The following is a 24,646-nucleotide window of genomic DNA, read 5'->3' as shown; positions in this document are numbered from 1 at the left end:
GGATATACGTGTATGTACATATATATATATATATACCTATAGACGTGCATACATTTTCCTGCAAATAATTTTCCCGCTTCCGCGTTTTTATTACCAAGCGGCACCGTGTATGACTATTTTCTCCGTGTCTATTTTTATTTTCCTTTTTTTTTGTTTTTTTTTTTTTTTTTTTTTTTTTTATACCGCAGCGTTTCCACACGTATTCAATAGTACAGCGTGAGACGCGTCGGAAACACTTGATCGAAATATCCTTGTCAAAATCCTGCAATAGAGAAGAAAGAAAAAAAAAAAAAAAATCGAAAACGAAAAGTAAGGAGAAAGAATCGAAACTGTAATTAATAACTGGTAACGGTCGGAAAGGTATATTTTACGATGTGATGGAAATTTCGTCGTGTTTCACGAAATTCAGCAATTAAATTTGCCCGACTTGAAAGCTCATCGTCGTTTTATAACATGTGTGAAATTTCGATAAATTCACTTCGTAATTCAGTGTTTAAAATTACTGCAAGTCAAATTACAATACCGTGTCGGTTTTATCGGTAGATCGAGCTTGCGGAATGTTGCGCGTTTTTTTTTTCTATTTTCCTTTCTGTTTTCACACCTTTTTCCTGACCATTCTCTCTTTCGTAAAATATATACATATATATATATATATATAAATGGAACGAAAACGAAAACTGCAAGCTTTTATATTTACGATGGCCAGTTTGCCCGGCAAACGTCGGACTCTGAATTTTGCAGCAACGCGGCTACAAGCTCGCTATATTAATTTATTATCCGAACGGCTTAGTCGTCCGCTCTTCCTCTTCCTTTCTCCGTTATCCAAACCGCGTTTATTCGTCTTCTTTCTCTCCTTCGCTTGTCTTTCGTTTGTATTTGTTAAAGGTATGAAAATAAATTCAGATACACACACACACACACACACACACACACACACATATATATTTATTTATTTTCATTTCAATTTCATTTTGATCGTCGTAAAAAATTATACCTACTCTCTATGTTGGCGACGAAAGTGATTAGACAAGAATAATCGAGAGACGGGAGGAGTAAAGAAAGAAAGAGAAAACAAATCAAAACTCGGGAGTAAAAAGTTAGAAGGATAATATCATGCATATTCGCCCGAAGGAAAGTGGAAGGAAATAAGAGCTAACAAACACCGGCGACGATATTCGCGCACCCACCCACACACACACACACATATATATTTACACATGTACGAGTGTGTGTGCGAGCAATTCAGATTCGCAAGAATTCCAGCAAGCAATTTTTATACGACGTCAATTTTTCCCGCTCTGTTTTGTAATATAAATCATTTTCAATGCTCTCCTCTTATTTTCTCTCCTCTTTTTATCTCTTCACATCGTTCCAGTTCGCGTTGTTCGATTCGTTTTCTCTTTTTATTTGTAATGTTTCTTTCTATTTTAATTTTATTTTATTCATTTTATTTTTATCACAATCCTTTTTCCTTTCTTCGTTACGTTATTTCGTTCGCGGTATGAAAAACAATTAGATATGAGGTTAATAGCGAGACTATTAAATTAATAGAGAATTCGGCATCGTCGATACGAGTTTTCTTATTCTACGATCGCCGGTGATGATTGGAAATTTAACGAAAATTTTCGTCCCACAAGATATTGGAGTAAAATGAACGAGCGGTGTTGTCGTTGTCAATTTTTAAAATTCCTTTTTGCCGTTTTTCGTTTTATACTTCGAAGAAATTTCGCGCCTTGAATGGCGACACTGTCTGACTACGCTCAATACAGCTCTTTCCATCCCTATTCTCCGGTCACGTGATCCTCGCCCCGTTTCAGGGGTTGAATTTCCCCTGGAGCGCTTCTCAGGTTCCATCGGAAAATCATCCCGTTACATGCTTATTAAGCGAAACTTGTGCAAAACGGCAGAAGTTCGACAAGAAGATTATAGAATTGAAGAAGAGAATTAAAAAGGTATCGAGTGCAATTTTGTTCAAATCTTTTTTTTTTTCTTAGATAACTTTGGTTTAAGCGCATACATACTTTGTAAGGGGAAAAGTTTTTTTTTTTTTTTTTATTGGAAAAAAGGCACTCACCGCCTTTTTTAATTCTTCTCTTCGATTATTCATCGCAAACTTCGATATAGGTGTTTAGAAATTTAATTTTAGTAAGGAACCGTTAAGTTTTTCGGAAACTTTTCCTCCGATTTAATAAAACTTGTTGTTGAATACAATTGTTACGTCATGATGATGAGATATTCATTCCGAAGTTCGTATATATGATATAATTATATTCGGTTCGGTAGATTGACCGACAGTTTGGCCGTAAAAAGAAAAAAAAAAAAAATAAATCGATCCTCATAGTCTTTGGATGATAAAAAAACTAAAATGATTCAAACGGAGTATAATAACATCGGGTACCCATTGAATAAAATTAACAGCTACTAAATCAGATTAAAATATTGTCTTTGCAAAAAGTAATGATTAATTTTTCGCAGTGTGTAGTAAATATGAATTCGCAAGAAGGAATTATGTACAATTTTTATATCGAAGTAAAATAATAGGTGTGATAATTATACCGTTAAGAAGAGAAAAGAGAATATTTATTTCCCTTTTTCAGTCGGTCAAAAATTTTGTTACCGCATAAACGGCAATGAGAAAAATGGTTATAATAGTATTAATATTAGAACCGAGAACCAAGTGGGACGGAGTTGAAGTTACGAATTTGAAAAGTTCCAAAAGCGCCCAATTTCGAATTATTTGGTAGCGAAACTTGAAGGAAAGAGATCAAAGTTTGAAGAAACAACAAAATTTCGAACGGTCGGAAAGCCGAAAGGTCAAAGTTCGGAAATGCAAGATTCAAAAAACACAAGTTACGATAAACCAACGTTCCGAAAAGTAAAGTTTCGGTAGAGCAAAATTCCGAGAAATAAAGCGTCTACGGAGTAAAATTCCGAAAATTAAAATATACTCGCAGAGCGTAGTTTACTCGACGAGCGGGTGCAAGAAATCAGAAAAACCGAAAATCAGAATGACCAGGAATACGAGCGTAAAAATATCGAAAATCCAAAAGAAAGAAAGTTCAAAGCGGTGAAATTTCACCAAACCAGAAATCGACAGAACTGAAAGTCTTCGATCATTCGGAATTTCAATGTTTCAAATTTTTGTAATTTCGTCATTTTTGCACTTTTGGAACTTTGGTGCTTCGTCAAAGTTCGATATATCTTTACTGCAAGTTTCACCGTGAAAATTTTTTAAACTCGGACCTTTCAAAACCTTACAAATTCGGAATTTCAACCCCGGCCTAAAGAACCGTGCAAAACGTTGCGTGGCGATGTAAGAAAACGGAGGCTAAAATATCGTAGGAGCCGGCTTTCTCCCCTTTATCTTGTTCTTGGGGAGCGAATAATAATTTGGATTTCGCGGACAGTTTGGCATCTGGGACTCTCGCGAGGCTTGAGAGCAACGGGTTGGATCTTGCCTGTGTGACCAATGGCTCGGACGCCATAAATTTTATAAAACCAAGCCCGCGGTGTCCGAGCTTGCAAGAGACGATGAAGGGGGGGGGGGGGGGGGGGGGGTGAAAAAATGATGAAACGACACTCCTTATTAAAGGTACGCCTCGCGGGACGGCGAAGGCAATACGCTCATGGCAGCCGCCGGTATTACACAGATACGTCATTTTTAACGAGCTTGTCAGAGCTTTAAAAACATCGGGTGCGATTTTTCGGGTATCGTATTTTCGCTCTTTCATTCCTCGTCTCTCTTGATTCTCCATTTTTCCAACTCCTTTCACTTTCGTTAGTTGATATCGCTTTTTTTTTTCTTTTTTTTTTTTTTTTTTTGTTTCTTTTTTTTTTTTTTTTTTGGACGAGATGCAGACGGAGAAAAAGTTTGACTCTGTATTCGGATATTCTCCTAATTACCAGTGAATCGGACATATACTGTTTTTCTGTTTTCAGAGAAATGAGGATGTTGTTGTAGTCAACCGAAAAGTGAAACGTTGAGTTTTCACCAGATCTCGACGTTTCGAGATCTGGAGAATCACCTCGGATCATTTTCTTTTTCAATTTTTCAATTTTTTTTTTTTTTCCGACGATATCTCGAGAACGAGTTACCAGATTTCAATGACATTCGTCTCAATCGTCGCGGCTTTTCCAAACTTGGAACCGATTAGATTTTTGCAAAATTCCAAAAAATCGATTAAACATAATGATATCTGGAGAATGGATGAATGGATTTGAATGAAAATTAGTTGCGTGAGTCTTTTTTGGTCACCGATCACGAACCTGAGGTCAGATTTACGAAATCCAAAATGATGATCCAGCATGGTGGGAAAAAAAAAAAAAAAACTAAAATCATTCCGACTTTCGTAGAAATTGATAGGCGGAGGTTTTTTGGGTTACCGATAACGAATCCAAGGTCAGACTTTCCAAAATTTGTGACGGTGGTCACGTTACAGTGATTCAAAATAAAAAAAAAACCGTTATATTTTCATGTAATATAGTATCCGATGGCTTTAAAATCGTTAATCACGAATCTGAATTTGATTTTTTTTTTTTTTTTTTGTTTCTCTCTATGAAATTGGAATCTGCAATATGAGAATGGGAAGTTCTAAGTCCAAAGCCACTCGCCTCTTTACGAGTGGATCGTGTTTTTGGAGAAGTACGAAGAATGCGATAACATAATTGCAGCTAACCAAGTGGGGTGAAAGTTCACGGCATAAAGCGCCGTCCTCGCCGTTTCGCCAATTTGCAAAAACGGTTTTCATCGATTCCAGACATTTTCAAGCTCGATTTTGCACCCATCTCAAGCATCCGAGACTCCCGGCGTATAACGAACGTTTCAACGAAATTACAGAAGCGGCGGAAAAAAAAAAGAGAAGAACCTCTTTGACGTCTTGTATTCGCCTTTCCGAGTATCCGAGCCCCGCTTAATTCAATCTTAGACTTCATTCGCGAATGCGACAATGAAGACGATGAGGAAAAAGACGAAGGAGATGACAAAGGAGAGAACGGAACGGCATTCCAATATTGCCATTCAAATCTTCGCAAGTCTCTCGACGCTTCACTCAGACTGATAAAAAAAAAACAACAAAGTTTCTACCTCGATACAGATAAAAAGAAAACCGGCTGCTTAATTCGATTTCGTTTCGCGATTTTGATCGTTGTCGATAAATTCTGATGAAATATATTATTCGCTGGGAAATGTTACACGAACTGCAACCGATGACAACTCATTTCGCTTCGTCGGCTGTTTGAAATAATTTTCCTTTCGATAAATCAGCAATTTTTGGCATTTATCTGTTTATTTTTTTTTTTTTTTTTTTTGTTTTCGTTCCTGTTGATCGAAGAATCGAATGACGTTCATAATTGAATCGAACAATTTCTGATATCGTAGATTATGAAAAAAGATTCTTCGTAGACATTGATTAAAGAGTCTGAATTTTCACGTAAACAAGTAAATCTGAACTATACGTTAATCGTATTTCACGAAATCTGTGATGATAAATTTTATTCCCAGGTTTTATCGATCAAGGCGGAAATTGATTTAGTGCCGAATTATCTGTTACAAGGAATCGTTCCAACAGCTGGCGCTCACCGTCAGTTTCCGTAATAATAGCGCAATAGACGACGTATCACGGATGCACAAATAATGCATTATGCATATAAAATCGGTGGATGACGTGCCGGATGTATTTCCGGCACATGTATTCGCGAGGCGAGGAAGGATTCGGTTAAGGCGTAAGAAAATCGGTTACAAATAAATTTTCATTTCACACTTGAGTTATTTTTCACGCTCGAGTTGCCGATCGTCAGGCGCAGGATAACCACCCTTGCACACAAGGGGCGCAAATTGCCCGGCAATATGTTGCCAATTGCATAGGTGTAAGTTTGCAGCGTGTGTGTGATACAAAGCGAAGTATAATCCGAAGTCTGAAATCAATATGCGTGGAGGACAACGGGACTGTTAACGTCGAATACTTGGCTGATTCGAAATATGGATGAACAGGCTCGTTAATGATCGTTGAGAAGCATCTTGAAGGGGAAAAAATAGTCACTCGTAGCGACACGTTTGAAACGAGGAGGTGATTCAAGGCGCGATATCGTTAGTAAGACACAACGACAGTTTCTTTTCCCCTGCAATGTTTTATAGATTTTAGGGCGGTACTTAGTTTGGATCTTACCGATTTTTTAACGATAACCCGTCCGGATTTGTGACGAATAAGCAAATAGAAATCTGATCGAAAGCACAGGCATCCGTTTCAACCCAGAAAAATCTTCTCGCAAAGTCTGTGAAGTTTGTCATTTAAATTGTATCCACATTTTTACTCGACTTTTAGTACACGTGTATTTTACCGCGGGACTGACTGTTTGCGAGTAATCTGTAAGTGTGAGAAATCAATCGGCACCGATGCTGCCGTTTGATAAAAATATCAGCATCGTCGACGGAGGATTTCACGTCAATCGTTCACCGACGTCAAACTCGCAAAAGAGTAAAATTCTAATTGGGTAAAGCCGACACGGAATGCTCGACGGACGATGCTGATATTTTGCATCGAATATCGGAATCAATGCTCGCTGATTTCTCACGCCAGCAAATTTTTTTTCAAACAATCGACTCCTCGACGAAATATACGCTGAGACTGTATTAAAAACGCGCGTATATCTTAAACGGCAGACTTCACAGCCCTTGCGCGAGGGCTGCTGCAGAGATCTCTGATTCGAAAGGGATCTTCGTTCGTTTATTTGGAAGCAATCCGAGTGGCGGCCGAGTGAAAATTCGAAAAGGTCGAAAGCGAAAAGCACACCAAGGCTCAGACGTCGAGTAAAACTTGGAGAGGAGTGAAAATCGCCCCGCAGGATGCGACTGCTCCGCGTTGACGAGAGTTCGCGGATTGAGAGGAATTGAAGCCACCCTCTACTCGGAGACCGAGTCTCACGTAGAAGCGTCTTCGACGTTGGTTGGCGTTCCTCCTTGAGGCGTGCTCTCTCGCTTCTTACCGCGGTTTGTCTTTGGAATTAAATCATCTGATTGCCATCGTACGTGAGTCAGGATCCTCGAACGGTGAGTTGGTTACGTTTATCCCTGTCTGTGTCCGTGTCGGTGTGTTTGAACGCAGATGCGGTACACTGGTTGCTCTGGCTGACAATGAGTTTAACTCGTCAAATCGAGTTGGCTCAAAGTTCTACCTTCAAGAGGCCATACGCGCGACTATCGGTGGAATTCTGTTTCTACTCGCGATCGGTACGCAATTATTACGATACTCTGCGACGATCGTTCTGCCCAGTTTGTTCTTATAGGCACGATGGATTGAGAAAAATTTCATTTGTTATAGTAACTGGAAGATTCAGTAAAACTGGTATCGTTGAAAAATACTGTTCGAATAGCGTTGGAATTACGAAAATCGAGGTACGCCTAACCATTTTGCGCTATCGTCGATCCTTTTTTGGTTATTGCAACGCAAAATCAGTTTGTGAGGTTTACTCGACTTTTTTAGTCAAACGAGGCTTCAACGTCAATTTATCGTTGCACAAGCTTTAAACTTTCGCAACAGTTGCAAGAAAATATAGCAACGGTGATCGTGACGAGAAAGAATAGTAACGGATACTAGACTTTCCGGTAACAGCTATAAAACTAATTTTCATTTTCTACCTGGAACAATATTTTTCGATCGTGGTAAAAAATGAAAATAGTTAAGGACCGAGCGGTAAACGAAACTGAAAATTTCTCTCGGTGTACATTTCTTAGCAAACATTCGCGTCAATGTTGAAAAGTAGAATCGCTGTACGCGTGAGAGAGAGAAAGAGAGAGGATTTATCCGTCTTCAATTCAAAGAAATGTCTGTTTGATTCAACGGATTTTCTTACTTACGATCAAGCGAAACTGTACTGTACTTATTAGCATTAACAAAACGTTGCTTACGCCATATTCCGCCGATTCGATAATGTTTTTGTTGCGGAGTTTGAAAATGCAGAGAATCTAAGTAGGTACACAAAGAATAAGTATATACAGAAATCCAAAATACGTGTAACAAAATCGCCTGAAAATTCTAAACTTTCCTGTATTTCCCACGGTTTATTCTAACCATATTCCGTATCATACCGGGACGATCTGTTGAAACTTGAAAATGAACCGCGCATGCGCGAGTTTTATCGGCTGTTCGCGCAGGCTGGCCAATCCGAGTTTTCAGCTGTCGAACTCTTTCTGCCGGCGATGCGGTTGATACGAATTTTCGAGGTTAGAATCTCAAATAATCGAGGCAGCGACTCGGAAAGGTTTCGGAAGCGTTTGTTGTCGGGTCGGAAAGTTGATTCTTCGAAGAACAATCGGAATTCAATGCTTACGCTCTTTGAAAATTCAAACGTCGACATTTTGCGTAGGTTGGCCCGCCTGCGTCGCGGACAAAATTATCGCTGCGGGAAGATTTGGCCGACCAATGAGATTTAATAATTTGGCGCATGCGCGGTTCATTTTCAAGTTTTAAGAAATTGTCCCGGTATGTTTTTGCTAAAGAGGTGTATTCTTACATTTCTAATTTCTTCCCTTGTTACACAGTTATTACGGTTAAAAACTTTTACGTCCTATTTTATCGCGTCGCTCTTCTACATTTTCGTCGCGAACGGTGAGATCAGAAATCTTTTGTGGATGAGGGTTGTACCTGTTCTCGTTCGTTAATAATACGTGTATCGTTGATCTCTCGCGATCAATATCCCAACGAGTAACTCCGTGCACCTCGTTGAGGCTTGATGTATGTCGTACGATTTCACGTTACAGCCTCTAGACACGCGTAATTCCTCAACGCGATCAAATGACAAAGAGAGAGAGCGCGAGAGAGAGAGAGAGAGAGAGAGAGAGAGAGAGAGAGAGAGGGAGGGAGAGAGAGGGAGGGTGGTTTCTTCGTTAAGAATATAATACATGCGCTCCAAATTTGGTTTTGAATCCTCTTTATAGGTATATCTATGATATAGATATAGTTGACATGGCAAACTTGTCGACAAAATCAATTCCGCGTATAAATTATCTGATCCACATTAAAGGTGACTCGACTCACCAGGAATAGTCTCGTAATCGATACCCGACAGCAGCAATCTTTGTACAGATTTTTCGTGATTCATTCGCCATTTTGATCACGCTACTTGCTTTGCACCAATTTTCTCAAAAATTTTAAACCGCGTCTGTTTGATAAACGAAATAATGAAACAAAATGTATAAAAAGAAAAAAAAGAAAAACATTGAATCAACCGTGGTTTTAGAAATCATAAACTCAATTCGATCGAGTTGAATACGGTTTAAAGATTCTCTTTTTGCCGTTGGAGATGAAAAGGAAAAGGAATATAAACTGATTACATGTGAAAATAATTGCAAAATCGTAAATACAATTGTTCTAATCCTTCATTTTTTAATTATTTATTTATTTATTTTTTTTTTGTTAATTTGGAAATCGTATAGTATGTCCGATTCTGTCGCATCAAGTTTAATTCCGTTTTTGAATACAGTAGATTACAATTTTAAAATTGTTAATAACCGGATGATAAATTTTGCTAACCGAAATTGACGAGCTCCGAATTTTTTTCCCAAAGTCAAATAAAAAATACGCCGCGCGTGTAAATAATTTCAATATTCGTTCGGCACATTTTTTTGTTCCCCATTCAACCGGACATCCTCGATAAATACGAATAGTAAAAAACTGAGTATTTCGTTAAACGATTGCACTTTATACTTACCTTACCGATTTTATGATTTCCATTTTAGTCAAAGTCTCCGGCACATTTCTCCTCGTGGCTTTAGATCTTTATACATATATATATATATATATATACATACATACGTATGTATATAAAGTTGAGCAACTCGGAGCCACGACAAAGCGTGCCGAGGATCTTTGAGGGTGCGTGTGGACCAGACATTACGTCGTTTAGGAACCGGGCTGCTTTTGGCAGGAATTAGGGGGAGGGCTTTAAAAATAAAAATCAAGAGATTCGGGAATAAAATAGAGGGCGTAAATCACCTCAAACGGAAGTCAGCCACCCGGTATCTGCGTGCGTATTTTTTTTTGTTTTCTTCTTTTTATTCCGTTTATTTTTTCACCACGTGCCGTGTAATAATGATAACAGTACTAACAAGATAATGCGAATTTAATTAACGCGGGAAATAATTTTGTTTCGCATCTTTACTTCCCTTGTCGACAAATTACGAAATGCCTAGAACTATATTCTTCGATTGTGGTAAAAAATGAAAATAGTTAATAGGACCGAGCGGTAACCGGAACTAAAAATTTCTCTCGGTGTACTTTAGTCAGTCGAATTGTTTCCGTTTCTTTGTATTCAGTTGCTTGTTTTTTTTTTTTTTTTTGTTTTTTTTTTGTGGTTTTTTTCAGTCAAAACTATAACGGAAATAGAAAAATGAAGACGGTGATATTCCAGGCTGGCAAAATATTAGCCTGAATACGATTATCGATACGAAAGGCGGATAAGGTTATTCCGAGATGTTATACGCCTGAAGAAGAAGTATAATCGTAATATGTCACGAGAATGATTAAATTGGCGAAAATAAACTTTCCCAGCTGCACGAAATGGCAAGAATTTTCATTTCACGATCGTTATCTTGACGTTTTCAGGCTTGTCGGCATGACTGGAATACCGACTATATCTATTAATATTGTACTCTCTATTACGTATTGTGGACGTATAAGCGGATGAGAATCACTCGGATGATTGATAATTGCAGAGGATTATGATTTACTGTAGGTCTGGATGATGCGCTAATTCGAGTCTGAATGCGGCCGAGATCTATGAAAGTAGATCCGTGATAAGACTTGCGAAATGTGTGTCATTCGGTTTATTGCCTTCGCCTCTCGAGCAGCTTGATTGGCTGTAAGAGTTTCGAACATTTTGTTAATTTTATCGCGAGATTGTCGTTCGTAATTGAGTATCATAGTCAAATTATTATACACGGGCTAAGAAGTTCGTATTAAAAAATAATGGATCTATGAACAAAAGTTCGTGCAACGATGCGTTAATTTCAAATTGCCTCGATGTAATTTTTAAAAATCTGATAATATTCGGTAATTTTATTCAGAATACTGTTTTCTGTAAATTTATTGAAGACACTTTTTTTTCGAATCATATTTGCATTGTTAAACGTTTAATTTTGCAACATTATTGCACCGATATTGATCGTGATCAACAAACGGCAGTGTCGAATTGACAGCTAATTAAAATAATAAAATCCAATCTGGGTATTCTAACAAAAGACAGTCCTTTTAATAGAATCGAACGAATCTACTTGCAGATTTTTTATTGAAATCATTTTCGAGTCATTTGTTTATAATTCCAGTATTATTAATTTTTTTACTTCCGAAAAGAATTTCCGTAGTTTACGAATCTCCTTTAATGAAATTACTGAAAAGTGTAATCGACACTTGGCGAGCCAAATTTTAGTAAAACTCTTAACAACTTTTATAGCAAAATCGCTTTGAAATTATAATTTGATACCGTGACGTGAACTTCGATAAAAGATGAATAAATACCGTTTATCGCAGCTCGATTCTCTGCAAAGTGTTCCACTTCTCGTAAAGTATGAAATAATTAATTTTTTTGCTCATTAATTTCTTCTCGAATGGATGCAGGATTAAATGTTCTGTAAATTTGAGTAACTCTGCGGCTTTTCGATATTCTAAGATTGTAGAAAAAAAATGTTGCATGTGCAAAGCTCGTTTACAGTTTGGCAAATTAAGGAATTTTATAACTATCCATTAAAAAATAGCCAATAATGTACAGAATTTACTGTAACACCGTTTCGCGAATATTGTTGCTTTTTATTCATTCATTTATATTACCTTAGTTTTCTTTTCTCTTTTGGCCAATAACTTGAAACACCTTTATTTCTTATTCTTTATTTTCTTAAAAATCACGTAAACCTAATTATTTCTACAGTAATCGTAAAATTCGTTTGCTATTTCCAATCGCGTAATAAATTTGATTCGTGGTTTATTCACTGTTGCTACGCATTTTGTATATTTCCGTGTTTCGGACTGTTCAGATTCGTTTCTTTTTTTTTTCTTTTGAATAAATTTATCTCGACAGTTTTCGAGGTCAGCGAGCGATGCGTGTTGCGATAAATATACACGGAAAGAATAAAAGAGCAAATGTTACTCAAAATTGACGGAAGAAAGGGACACGTCAGGTTTTTTTTTTGTAAAATGTATTTTGTAAAGTGCGGAATTTACTCTGTAAAGAGTGAAAATCACTGCGTTTTTTTTTAAATCTGTTCTCTTTTTCTCTTCACCGCGTACATCGCTTAAATAGGTAAAATTACAGACACGTAACTGCACGAGATGTTGACTGTTGTTGTTATTATTTATAAACTGCGTTAAATTGCTTTAATAACTTATTGCATTTTACATATACATACATAGGTCTAAGTTATACAATATCGGAACTTAATGATTTTTCAGTTAGAATTATAACGCCTTGATCTTTTTTCTTTTGTTTTCTTTTTCTTTTTTTTTTTTTTTTTTTTGCAATGTTACGTTTTATACCTTTGAAGATATTTTTTCTTCCGCCTCTTTTCAAGTTCATCTGATACTATAATCTATAATCTATGTAACATGTATTTGCTGATGTAAATCTGTGTTGACTCCCTGTATAACCGGTATAATAAACATGTCATCATCATCATTATCGTCAACATTGTTATCGCGACAATTATTATCGTTTATATATCATTAATTTCTTAGTTGGCAACGTGTTAATATTATTTATAATTCAGTTACAGATATTATATAACAGTCTCTAAAATCTTGCAAGAAATATTTTATCTTCAGTTGTCTTTTATATATATGTATATAATACATCGCGTATAGATATAAGAAATTTTACCGAGATCACGGATTCGTCGTTTTACTCACGCTCTATTAAAATTACAGCACTCGAGAGAAGTTCGACTTCAAAATATATATATATTTTTTTCCTTCAAAGTCAGCTAATCGAATTCTATACTTTGGAATTTCGGGTGAAAAATATGCACGTGCGATTTTTTTTCTTTCATCTTCTTCCTAACGCAGGAAAAGGAAGAATTCTTTGCCGAATTTATTACATCGATAAAATATCGACGACTTACGAACGGGGATCTTCGTTTCAGGAAGAAGATTACAGGCTTCCCCTTTTTCTACCAAACTGCGATTTTTATCCTCTGCAAGTGGATTCCAAGTGAATGAATGTGAATAAATTTCGAGGTAAGTTTTTGTACCGAGATGACTAACCAACGCGAAGGTGAAATTCCGGCTCTATTTCATCCGCTGGGTGCACGCAGTAAAACGTGTACATCACATAACGCGGCTTACGGTATTTATTATTATTTATTTTTTATAAGTACGTGACCATGCTTACGTAGTAATTTCCAAATTTCCATAATGCGTTTGACTAAAACTATTTACATCGACATTAAAATCGGTATTTACAGATTATTAATTACTAAAAATTGACGATCTTCGGGCTCAGGTTTTATTGCTTGCGTCATTTAGGAAGAGATATTTTTAGAGGCGATTGTGACAATCGGATGTTAAATTAAAATTTTTACAGCTCTCTGTAATGTCACGTTGAACATTTTTACGAAACAAATGTGAACTTTCTATCCTAAAAACGGTGCCCGACTGAAACGTCGCTCAATAAACTTGTCAAATTAAAAAATAGACACTTTGGACGAAATTTGGAAATTATTAAATATTTATCATGCATATACGATTGTATATAAATAAATATATATTGCGTTATGCATATTGTCGTGGATTCTAATCGGTAGCTATGACGTTGAACATCGAAAATTCCATAACAGGTAACGCATTTTAGAAAATCACATGCACCGCATAAATATATTTAGTTGGATTTTAGAAAAAAAAAATTCCCTATTTTCGTTCGTGGCTCCAGTTAAAAAGTTTTTTTTTAAAAAAAAAATAAGATTTTGTTAAAGGACGAGTGTCACATTTCTTTGAATTTCTGAAGAAACACGTTACAGCACTTCGATTATTATTTCTTTCCTGACGTTTATATTCAACCCAAAGATCACGATCCATAAAATAACGATTTATCAACCGTGAATCTTATTCTCCTAAATTGAAAGTTTGTAATAAATTACAACTATTTCATGAGATTGAATAAATTGATATTACGATTGACGTAAGTATTAAAAAAAAAATTTCAATCACGATACTTGATAAATTTAAAATAAAATTTATAAAAATGAAAAATCAACCGAGCGCGATATTCCGCGTAACGTAGAACGCTCGTCTTTTGACAAAGCCTTTCTTTTACCCTGAACAAACTTTTCAGGGGTGTAACATGGGTGGAAAATGGCAAATTATTTTTTTTCCCAAAACACCCTAATATATACATATATATATATATATATATATATATATATATATATATATATACATACAACGCTGTAATTTGTTGCAACGGTTCGCGTTGAGAAGACAGGATTATGTAATCTGTAAACTTTACTTATACGCATCATTCAAGCCCGAGTTTTTATCGATCAAACTCTCCGACCTTCTTGCATATTATTAATACTCTCGACGCCTCATCGCTCATTGAACTCTGTGGGCTCCCTTATCGTGACAAACTATGTGCACCAGTCGTAGATTTTTCACCGTGAATATATTCTCGTAGAGGTGAACTAGATCCTCACGACTTATCGCCTTCTCCTCAGACGCTCGCAACAGGTTCGGTATCAGAGTTCGCGATCTCTCGATCCTGAAAGTACAGAAAAAACAGTATTTCGTTACGTTCTTATTTTGTCATTTGTAAAAAACAAAAAACAAAAAAAAAAAAAACGTTACTTGTTTCTGTAATTTGAAAGTAAAAAATCCGGATCAAACAAGTTTCATCGCTTGAATATTAATTACCATGCATATAATTTTACAATCTTTCATTGTTTTTAACATGCATGCGTGTTTGTTTGTTGTTTTTTTTTTTTTTTTTTTTTTTTTTACAACACGAATTTACTTCCAAGCTAATTGTGTAAAATTACAGATTGCGACACGTTTCTTTTTCATTGACTGCTACTAAACTGTACAAATACATGACACGTCGCGGAACATGTATGTATATAATTTTTTTTTTTTTATATGCATGTATATTTTTGCCGAGTAATCCTCGGTCATAAGCCGGCTGTATATATATATATAGATTACAAAGACTGGCCATGACCCAGACGCCTTGACGGCTGTCCATTTTTTTTTTTTCATTCAATTATTGTTTTTTTTATTTATTTTTTTTTCTCAATTCACTTTCACCAATTTCATTGTCCGTCAAGGATCATCCCGCAGCCACGTCGGTAGATAGTTATTATGGACCAAGAAGAAGACGTCGTTAGGATTGCCAAACCCTGCAGACGCGAGGATGATGATTTGCCCGAAACAGTGACGGATCGTTAAATTCACAGTGCGTAAAAGGAAGGCTGGCTGATTGTAGGTAAGAAGAGCCATGACCTAGTGATTTGACTAGCGTCTAACTCTATGAAATAACAATCATGCAATAAGATCCAAGGAAACGTTGACGCAAATTCGTTGATTGAAGAGATTTTTACTTTTCGCTTTATGATTAAACTATGATTTTACTTCAGGTGCAAAACTTGTTATCAAAAATCTCATTTTTCAATTCCCTGAAGGAATTTGTTTCAGTGATATAATCATTTTTAATAGTCGGAGGGAAAAATTTTTTCTGACACTTATTTCTGTGTCAGCTGTACAATATTCATATTAATTTTTCATTTCTTCCCCGAAACGTTATCGTATTACATCGCTTTTCAAAATACCTTCTCAGAAATGAAAAACTTATTTTGCACACTGTTAACTGACGAGTTGTTAATAGTTTTAAAAAACAAAAAAAAATGTCTAGATTTGTATCAATTATCAGAAGTTCAAGTATCAGAATTACGTTACATTATCGGGAAAAAAAATTAAATTCACCTCTATAATTGTCTAAGAGAAAAAAAAGAGAAAAAAAACCTGCTATCGTGATCGAGGATAGAAAATTTACGAAAATTTTGTCATCCGAACATCCATTTTTAATCCTATGAATAAAAGAAAAGAAACTAGGCAAAAAAAAAAAAATCGGTAAGTAACGTTGAAGAAAAAAATCTGTTGAATCTTGAAACGTGACTATTCGGAAGTTAAACGATGAACAAAGAAACGCCGAGTCTATTACTCGGAATGCTTATGAATATTAAAAAAAATAAAAATCAAGCAACAGCGTACCTGTGGTCGAAATTCCACGTCGAAAAGAGAACCAGTTCCTCGTATGATCGGTAAGGATTGATGGTGTGCCTATCGGCGTAAGCACAACGATCGGCGCTCCAGACGCCGTCGCATCTGAATTCACCGTCAGAATTACAGAGCGCGAATCGCGGCACCGTTTCGTCGTTTTTGCCGATTTCGTAGGGACATAAATCGGCAGATTTATCGTTAGCGGTTGTTTTTTTAACGGGAGATATTCGTCTGGCGTCCGTCTCGTCGGTATCGTTTTCCTCCGGGAAAAATTCCGCGAGAAATCGGTTGCTGTTCCATGGCGACCAGAAACCTGCAGAGGCAGCGCCGATTTTGCACGGACAGTGAAAATGGTGGCAGGAAAAAACCGAGGCGCTGAAATCCGCCTCGTCCGAACTCAAATTCGCAGGTTTTTCTGCTTCTTCTTCTTCTTTTTCGCCGATCGATCGGCCGATCTCCAACCGATTTCTCGCCCCTCTTGCGTAACTTCGGTCAAAGTAAAAACCGAAACAGTGATCCTCCTTCAGTTGGAGCTTGAAATACGTCATCACGTGCAACAGACGACGCCTTGCCGATTCGTTCTTCGAATATACGTCCGAAGTCTTTATTTGATCGATCGTTTTGTACAGGTAACACCGGATCCTGTCCTGGCATCTGCGGTGCATGTAGGCCTCCTGGAAATTCGAGATTACACTTTAATTTGATAAGTTTTTCACGAAAAAATTTCTTGCTTTTTCTATCGGCCATTTTTATTACCAATAAAGAGTTTCAATTTTTTTCTCATCATCATTACCGATTTACGAACATTCTCGTGATTCATTGCATGTATTTTCAAACTAAAATAAAACAGTAAATCTATCTTTGCCTAAAATGGAATTTAGCCAGACTAGCATGAAAGCTTATGGTAATTATCCCGATTTATTTATTTATTCAATTTTCGTACAAATAATTCGAGTCCTGGGCATACAATTCATCCGATCGTACTTCCAGAACTTGCTTCATACGCAGGAGTGGATAAAAACGAAAACGTGAAAAATTACGATCCTCCTTGAAACCGAAGCGAATTAATAATTTTTTCGAATTTCAGATTTTATTCAATATTATAGGTAAATTTAACCTAATTTAAGATACGATCTATCCAAATATATAATACAGCTATTAGGCGAAAATGGTCATGACGTAATTTGAAATTACTGCATTAGAGCAATTTCATCGTGCAGGTGGAATCGGTTGAAAAATCGGTATCTATGAAATAATAAGAAAAAAAAGTAAAATAAATTGTAAAAGTAAAGACCATGGACATTGTGAATGTTTTTTTTTTTTTTTTTTTTTTTTATTATAATTATTATTGTTTATCTTCCATCAATATTCTTACTTTAGTTGTGGCCGTCGTCTCCAAATTCTTAAACCAGTCGGGATGATCCTCCCTCGAACTGAGTCTAGTCTTTTCGTTGTTCTTGTTCAGAGCCTTGTTCAAAACTGCGATCTTCGACTTTAGATTCTCGGTGAGAAATCTCGATATCGCATCGCCGGTCGTTATGAACTCGAGATTGACTTGACGCAGCGTGTTGTATAATATGTCAGCATCTGTGAAGCGAGTATAAATGATTATATTTGTAACATTTTAGTCCGAAAAAATTATCGGCTGCGAAGTAATTGCAGAAATTCAAACTCCTTAATTTAACTTTGGTGAAATTCTTATTCAATCTCTCACGGATAGAATTTGAAAAAAGTTGTCAACGGATCCGATGAATTGGTGTTCCGAAACAATAAATTATTGTTCGTCTTTCACGACGGTGAAAAGTATGAAATTTTAAAAAATTTCTCAAAACTTGCGTTTTGTTTTCAGCTATTTTTCAAATGCTGACAGGAACTTCTGTCGAGAAAATAAGAAAAATAACTTTTTAAATTAACTATGTATTTTTGTAGACCATCGGATCTTGAATTGACACGGATAAACATTAATTTCGCCAGCTGTGACCGCAAATTCGGTTGATTCAACGACTTTTTTCTCTCAGTGCCGAAATGTGCACATACCTAGCAAAATTAAGATGTTTCGGCAGTTTCGACGTTTTCAAGTGTTCCACGGGATGATGCGTGACATTTTAATAAGACTGAAGTGTTTGATATTCCGAGCATTTGTATAATGATGAGTCGTGGAGTTGATTAAAGAAACGACATGTGAATCTGCTGTAAATCTTTTTAACACTACTTACTTGTTTGAAAAAATTCATGTATACGTCACCCTATACATACAAAGAACCCGTAAATTAATTAAAGTCTTCTCAAACTTTGTGGCTTTGAATAAATAAACATCAAACGCAAAAAGCAACAACAAACACGTTTCAAAAATTACGATGTTGAAAATTTCAACGTCATCGTGAATCCGCAACGAAAAATTACGAAGGTTCACCATTTTGTTTGTAAGAATTTATTTGCCGACAGTCTTTGCTACTTCTTATGAATTTCAAAGATGTCGTAACGCGCGTACAAACAATTATTCAATAAGTTTCGAAAATCATCTCTCACGAATTTTTTCTAAATACTTCGATATTGCCAATAGCAGAATTGTGGAGTAAAATTTTTTTTTGAAATTTACAACAATCAAAAAATCGCTGTTCAACAAATTCCGAATTCTCCTGTTGATTGAACAAAAATCTACGATGATTCTCAGAAATTCCACAGTGAAAAAAGTGCGAATGAAACGGTTGAGAAAAAATTAAAAAATTAAATAACAACAAAGTTCCTTCGCGATTGCTAAAAATCAATCGGTTTCATTCGGCGATGTCTTTTTTATTTCAACTCTCATTAGCATCCAATGGGATCGTATGATATATTTCAATTGGGCATATATATACATATGTGTATATATATTTTATTTGTATAAATATGCCGGACGCGAAAATTAAGTCCGACGCATGTTAATAAATTATAGTGACTTTGCCGAATCGCGATTGCAAACGTTCTGCGACTCATCGTGTCCTGTGAACTTTATCCTAAATGCGGGTGTTTATTTAATTAATTACCAGCGAAAAATGCAAATCCCCAAATACATATGATTATGGTGAAAGAGAATTGCATCAAATTTTGCAACGCGTCATTGTTATTCGCACTTTTTATAAACCGTAAGCAAGCGTACTTTGAATATTCATTAAATTAAAACATTTTTAAGCTATAGCGGTGATTTTACGAAACGTACCTGCTTAAAAAATTGGTATCAGAATGACGAAGAAAAGCTCAGAAATCGCTGCTTAGTTTCAAATCGCTTCGGAATTTTTCCAAATCTTGTCAAAATTCGTTCAATTTCACTCTAATAGAAATACTGTTTTATACTAATTCTGAAAAATGACTATATTGAACTGAGTGTTCGTACAAAAAAAGATTCTCAGTTTCGGTGACTGCGGAAAATAAGCCATCGTTAAGTGAAACGGGTCGAATCAACTAGATTTTCAAAAATATTGAAGCTATTCGAAAAATTTAAGTATCGATAACAAAGCATCTCTTATTTATAAGCCGAGTATTATATAATTTTTATATATTCAAAGAAATCTCCTTGGCTTACGGTTATAATAAATTATTAGATTCACGAAAAGTACAATTCGCGGCGTCTTATTGACAATCATTATAAATGGTAAAGGGATTTTGCAGGATTTGGCATATCAAATAATCCGCAACCAGAAAAAGCTTATCTCGCATATTATCTCATCATATCGTCACGAATCTTTGCTCGCGTTCGTTACTTGCATGCAAAAGAATTTCGAGACGTTCTCGCGGTTTCCCCGTGACGGATTTAACTTGCAATATCCGCGGTCCGCGGAAGTTAGATTTCGCCTGCGATTGCTAAATAATTGCTGGGTAAAAATTGTTAAACCAAAAGTGAAATCGGGAAAAGAAATGAAAAAAAGATTTTTCCTCACCTGACAAAAACTTCTCCCCATGTCGCTGCAGTATCAAGGTAGTCTGCGGTTCTACCGATTGAAAATATTCGTCGTCGATTACCGATCCGTCGACGAGACAAATCGTCACTCTATCCCGCTCGTCGGGGTTTAAAATCTGTGAATTCGAATCAGGTAAAAATTAGAACGAGGAAAAATCAGTTGAATTATTTATTTATTTTTTTTTCTCTTAATTTACAACGTTTTTAAAACGGACTAAAAAGTATTAAATTATTTCTCCTAGCTCCATACAGATTTATAACACCGTGCAGATTTGTATCGAAAAATATAAGGTGCGTAAATAAATAATTCATGCGTGATTAGTTCGGTAACAATTTTATCGGGCCGCATATGATGTGAAACGTTTTCGTTTTAAATCTCTGTGAGGTTGGGTGAAAATATTTTATACTTTTCAGACCGTTTTAAAAACGTTGTAAATTTGGAATAAAAGAAAAAAACAAAAAAATTGTTTAAATAATTGTTTTCTGCTTTTTCATATTCTGTGTGTAGAATATTCGAGATCTCATCTCAGTCCAAGCTAATCGAATTATTTTTTTCTCATTATTTCAAATCAACGAATAATATTGCATTGGCATCAAGTTCTGAGCTGTGTCTAAAGTTTTAAGTCTCTAACTCATCGTTAAACTCAAACTCGATGATCATTTGCATGATATACCGTATGATACATATACCACTTAGAAGTCAGAAGAATCGATAGAATAAATTATTGTCTGATAATATAATTCGTTAATTTTACGAGACAGTCAATGTCTGACTTAATTTTCAATTTCCTTATTTTTGTTTCCTGTTATTTTTTTTTTTTGTCAATTTCTATCCAATACAATTTGATATCAATATATCGTATACAGAGTGAATTGCTAACGACTGACATTAAATTTACAATGAATTTACGAATGTTGGTCACCCTGAAAAAATAAACAGCTTTGCGTGCAATGCGTGAAATTTCCGGTATAAACATTGGACGAGTAACAAAAAAAAAAAAATCGGAACATAACAACTCATAACTGGCTGATAAATAAGAGGAATTATAATGAATTAGAAACGCGGATGTAAAAACAAACCGAAGTGATCGGACAGGTTGTTTAATCAGCGATGTTGATCGGTTGCGAAAAAACAAACTTAAAACAAAACACAAAATTTATTGATTACAGAAAAAAAGCCTGATGAAACTCGAAAATAAATAAATAAATCTTGTTTATCGTTTTTATACTGAAATGAAAATTATGTCTTTTACAAGCAAATATATGTTTGCTTGTTCTTCCTTGTTTTCTTCATTCTATAATTAGATATTTGTTTGTTTGGATCGAATAAGACTGACTAGCTCCTGATAAATTTTCTAGAGGATCGAGGCAAGTCTAATGGCGTTTCGAAAAATTTACGGCTTTGTGAATCAACAAAATTGACTAATGAATTCGAATAAGATTATCTTAATCAGGGTAATTTTTACGTTCTACATTATATGAGTAAATTTAACTCGTATTAAAAAAATCTTTCGGTAGGTGATTACAGATTTTTAATTGTCTGAATAATCCTTGAACGATATTTACTTGTTCTCAGTGAGAATAAAAAAAAAATAAATAAATAAATATTTATAATTTTTCAATTCAATCGCGTTTTATTCGAATCAAGCAAATCCATACTGGTTGAATTTCACGAAAGAAAAGTTTCAGTTTTACGTGTAAATGCACATGCATAAAGTGTATTACACGTATTTAAAAAATAATTGAATCGTATTTTTTAACTCCCTTTAAAAACGATAATTGGATAAAATAGTAAGCAAAAGAAAAGTGATCGAATGAAACTTCCCCATCACCTATTTATACATAAAATATATATATTTAAATGTATGTTATCGAACGTAGCAACCATTCAAATCTCGTAAAAAAGAAAAAATCGAATCTTTCCCTCAGTGTGAAAATTGTCCCTTGAGGAAAATCTTTGAAAATCAAGGGCAGAAACGAAAACCAGGATCAACGCTTGGTGGGGCAGAAAGGGGCTGGTGACCCAGTTTCGGGGGAAACGTTGAAATCGAATTTGCAGAGGTTCGTTAGGCGGACGGAGATGATTCGTCGATGTAATCGACCTTGACCGAGACTCGCGCAACCGGAAGCGGATGTTCCTAGTTCCACGTGCAGCTACATTGACGGGGTTGGAAAAATCAGAGCATCGACGGTGGGGGCTTGGACCACTCGATAAAGCCGGCAACTGCAAATCCGGCCGGGCTTATGCACTTGCAATTGCGGTTGCATCAGGCGTCACCCGAATGCTGGGGAGGAAACTGGGACGTGATCGCGTAATCTCTAGTCTCTCAATATTCGTCTTATGCTGATGAGAATTTGTGTGCGGAGGGGGGAAAAAAAAAAACGTGTTTACAAAGAAATATCGACACTCGGAAGAGTGATCCTTTATGAAAACTGCACTGAGAGAAAATTCATTTGTTACAGTAACTAGAAAAATTCAGTAAAACAGGTATCGTTGAAAAAACACTGTTTGAATATCGTTGGAATTACGAAAAACGAGGTACGCCTAAACATTTTACGCTGACGTCGATCCTTTTTTGGTAATTGCAACGCAAAATCAGTTTCTGAGGTTTAATCGACTTTTTTAGTTAAACAAGGCTTTAACGTCAATTTATCGTTGCACGAGCGTTAAATTTTCGCAACAGTCGCAAAAAAATATAGCAACAGTGATCGTAATGAGAAAGAATAGCGACGGATACTAGACTTTCCGTTAACATCTAGAAAACTAATTTTCATTTTCTATCCAGAACCATATTTTCCGATCGTGGTAAAAAATGAAAATAGTTAAGGACCGAGCGGTAACCGGAACTAAAAATTTCTCTCAGTGTGATACGAGTATCAAGTATTTCTTAATTTAAGGTAACATATGTATGACATAAAACGTACGCAGTAACTCGGGATTACAGTTCTGTAACTTGTTTGTTTTCATACCTTAAGTTGGCACTCGGAATATTTTGAATTCGGTTTCAATTGAATGAAGCAAAATTCCAGAAATGCTTCATTTTTTCTTGTTTTTTTTTTTTTTCTTTTTGTAAGACAAACCGTCAACCCAGAAATCCCGACGAGTTTTGACTAAAAACAAAAACTTGCATTCGGAACTCGACCCGAACACTTGTAACCGATCAGATTTAACGATCATCCGGTAATTTCCCGGCTCGATTAAGTTGGCGTTAAGTGTTTAGGACGGATCAACGATACGAAAAATTATAAAATACAACTCACATTAAACTTTGCGCAGGCCTTGCTTTTAAGCTCCTGAAAATTCTTGCAAGCGACTCCGAATCTCCGAGTGCGATCGGCATTTGTCACTCGGTATCCCTTGATCTGAAAAAAAGGTTGAAAGAACAATACCAGTCAGTAATGAAAATCACAAATACAGTGATGTAAATTTTTTTAGCGACCGTTTTAAATCACCTCTTTCTCATCGTTAACCGGCCGAGAGTCTTCGCCTTTCATTATGCGACGGAGCCGATCAACGATGACGGACATGTTCTTTCCCGCAGCGTTCCGATCGAGAAAGTAGCGAAGAACGGGAAGAAATGGGGGAAAAACCGAGCCGCTCGGTAAGTTAGGAAACTGCTTACCGACGCCGAGTATACGACGGACGCGTGGCCCGATACGCACTACGAACAGCTGTTCGCTTCCTGCGAGACGCGTCCCAACCAAACCTGACTCTTGTTAATCGCTCCGCGGATCGTTCGTACCGAGTATTTTTCACATCGGAAATTTGAAACGATCTTCGGAACGCGACGAACGGAACCGGATGCCGGATTTAAGAGGGGCTTCGACTAGTTCATGATCCGACGGATCCGCCGACGAGCGACGGACGCCGCGACGCCAGGAGAGCCCAGGAGAGACTGGAGAGGAATCGTCGATCCTCTTTTATCTCTGCGCAGTCGCGTTGCGCGACTGCGTTTTTCCCTGCTAGCCAGCAAAACTCGCACAGCGCGCAAAGTCGCTCGAACGCGTCGCGATTTTCGAACGAATACTCGTGCTTTTTATGCGGTCCATATTATTGGCATATTGGGGACAAAAAAAAAAAAAATTCCTCTCTATCTTATAGTTAATTACTATTGATTAGACGCGGACGATATCGCCCTGGTAACGAGGTTCGAATAATGCGGCTGGACGTACGCTGAGAAAAATTTCATTTGTTACAGTAACCAGAAAAATTCGGTAAAACAGGTATCCGTGAAAAAAAAAAAACTGTTTGAATATTGTTGGAATTGCGAAAAACGAGGTACGCGTAAACATTTTGCGCTATCGTCGATCCTTTTTTGGTGATTGCAACGCAAAATCAGTTTCTGAGAGGTTTACTCTACTTTTTTAGCCAAACAAGGCTTTGACGTCAATTTATTCTTGCACGAGAATTAAACTTTCGCAACGGTTGCAAAAAAATACAGCAACAGTGATAGTAATG

At 36.3% G+C, this 24,646-nt stretch overlaps 2 protein-coding genes across 3 annotated transcripts in view; both read right to left on the bottom strand.

The window, feature by feature from the left end:
- Positions 1-24,646, bottom strand: part of LOC124302903 (uncharacterized) — a 592,781-nt gene that overhangs the window by 65,494 nt on the left and 502,641 nt on the right. The gene's annotated exons all lie outside the window — the stretch shown is intronic.
- Positions 14,351-24,089, bottom strand: LOC124302768 (DNA fragmentation factor subunit beta). Of its 2 annotated transcripts, XR_006907767.1 has the most exons (7): positions 23,641-24,089; positions 23,449-23,550; positions 20,168-20,303; positions 17,626-17,837; positions 16,242-16,924; positions 15,279-15,498; positions 14,612-14,736 (listed from the first exon to the last, which is right to left on the bottom strand). XR_006907767.1 is itself a non-coding variant. In XM_046759301.1 (6 exons), exons 1-6 carry the CDS (start codon positions 23,713-23,715, stop codon positions 14,571-14,573), a joined length of 1,374 nt encoding a protein of 457 aa, XP_046615257.1. In that variant the 5' UTR covers positions 23,716-24,089; the 3' UTR covers positions 14,351-14,570. The 2 variants fall into 2 exon arrangements, 1 of the variants encoding a protein (XP_046615257.1); XM_046759301.1 differs by lacking the exon at positions 15,279-15,498 and having other exon boundaries at positions 14,351-14,736.

Source organism: Neodiprion virginianus, chromosome 4, assembly GCF_021901495.1.
Source record: "Neodiprion virginianus isolate iyNeoVirg1 chromosome 4, iyNeoVirg1.1, whole genome shotgun sequence".
NCBI lineage: Eukaryota > Metazoa > Arthropoda > Insecta > Hymenoptera > Diprionidae > Neodiprion > Neodiprion virginianus.
This window is presented reverse-complemented; position numbering and strand designations above follow the sequence as displayed.

Coding starts and splice junctions, on each gene's coding strand:
- LOC124302768 (XM_046759301.1), bottom strand. CDS start 23,715: ATGTCCGTCATCGTTGATCGGCTCCGTCGCATAATGAAAGGCGAAGAC. Junction 20,304..23,448: donor AGGCCTGCGCAAAGTTTAAT/GTGAGTTGTATT, acceptor TCGAATTCACAG/ATTTTAAACCCCGACGAGCG. Junction 16,925..17,625: donor AGACGACGGCCACAACTAAA/GTAAGAATATTG, acceptor TCGAATTTCCAG/GAGGCCTACATGCACCGCAG.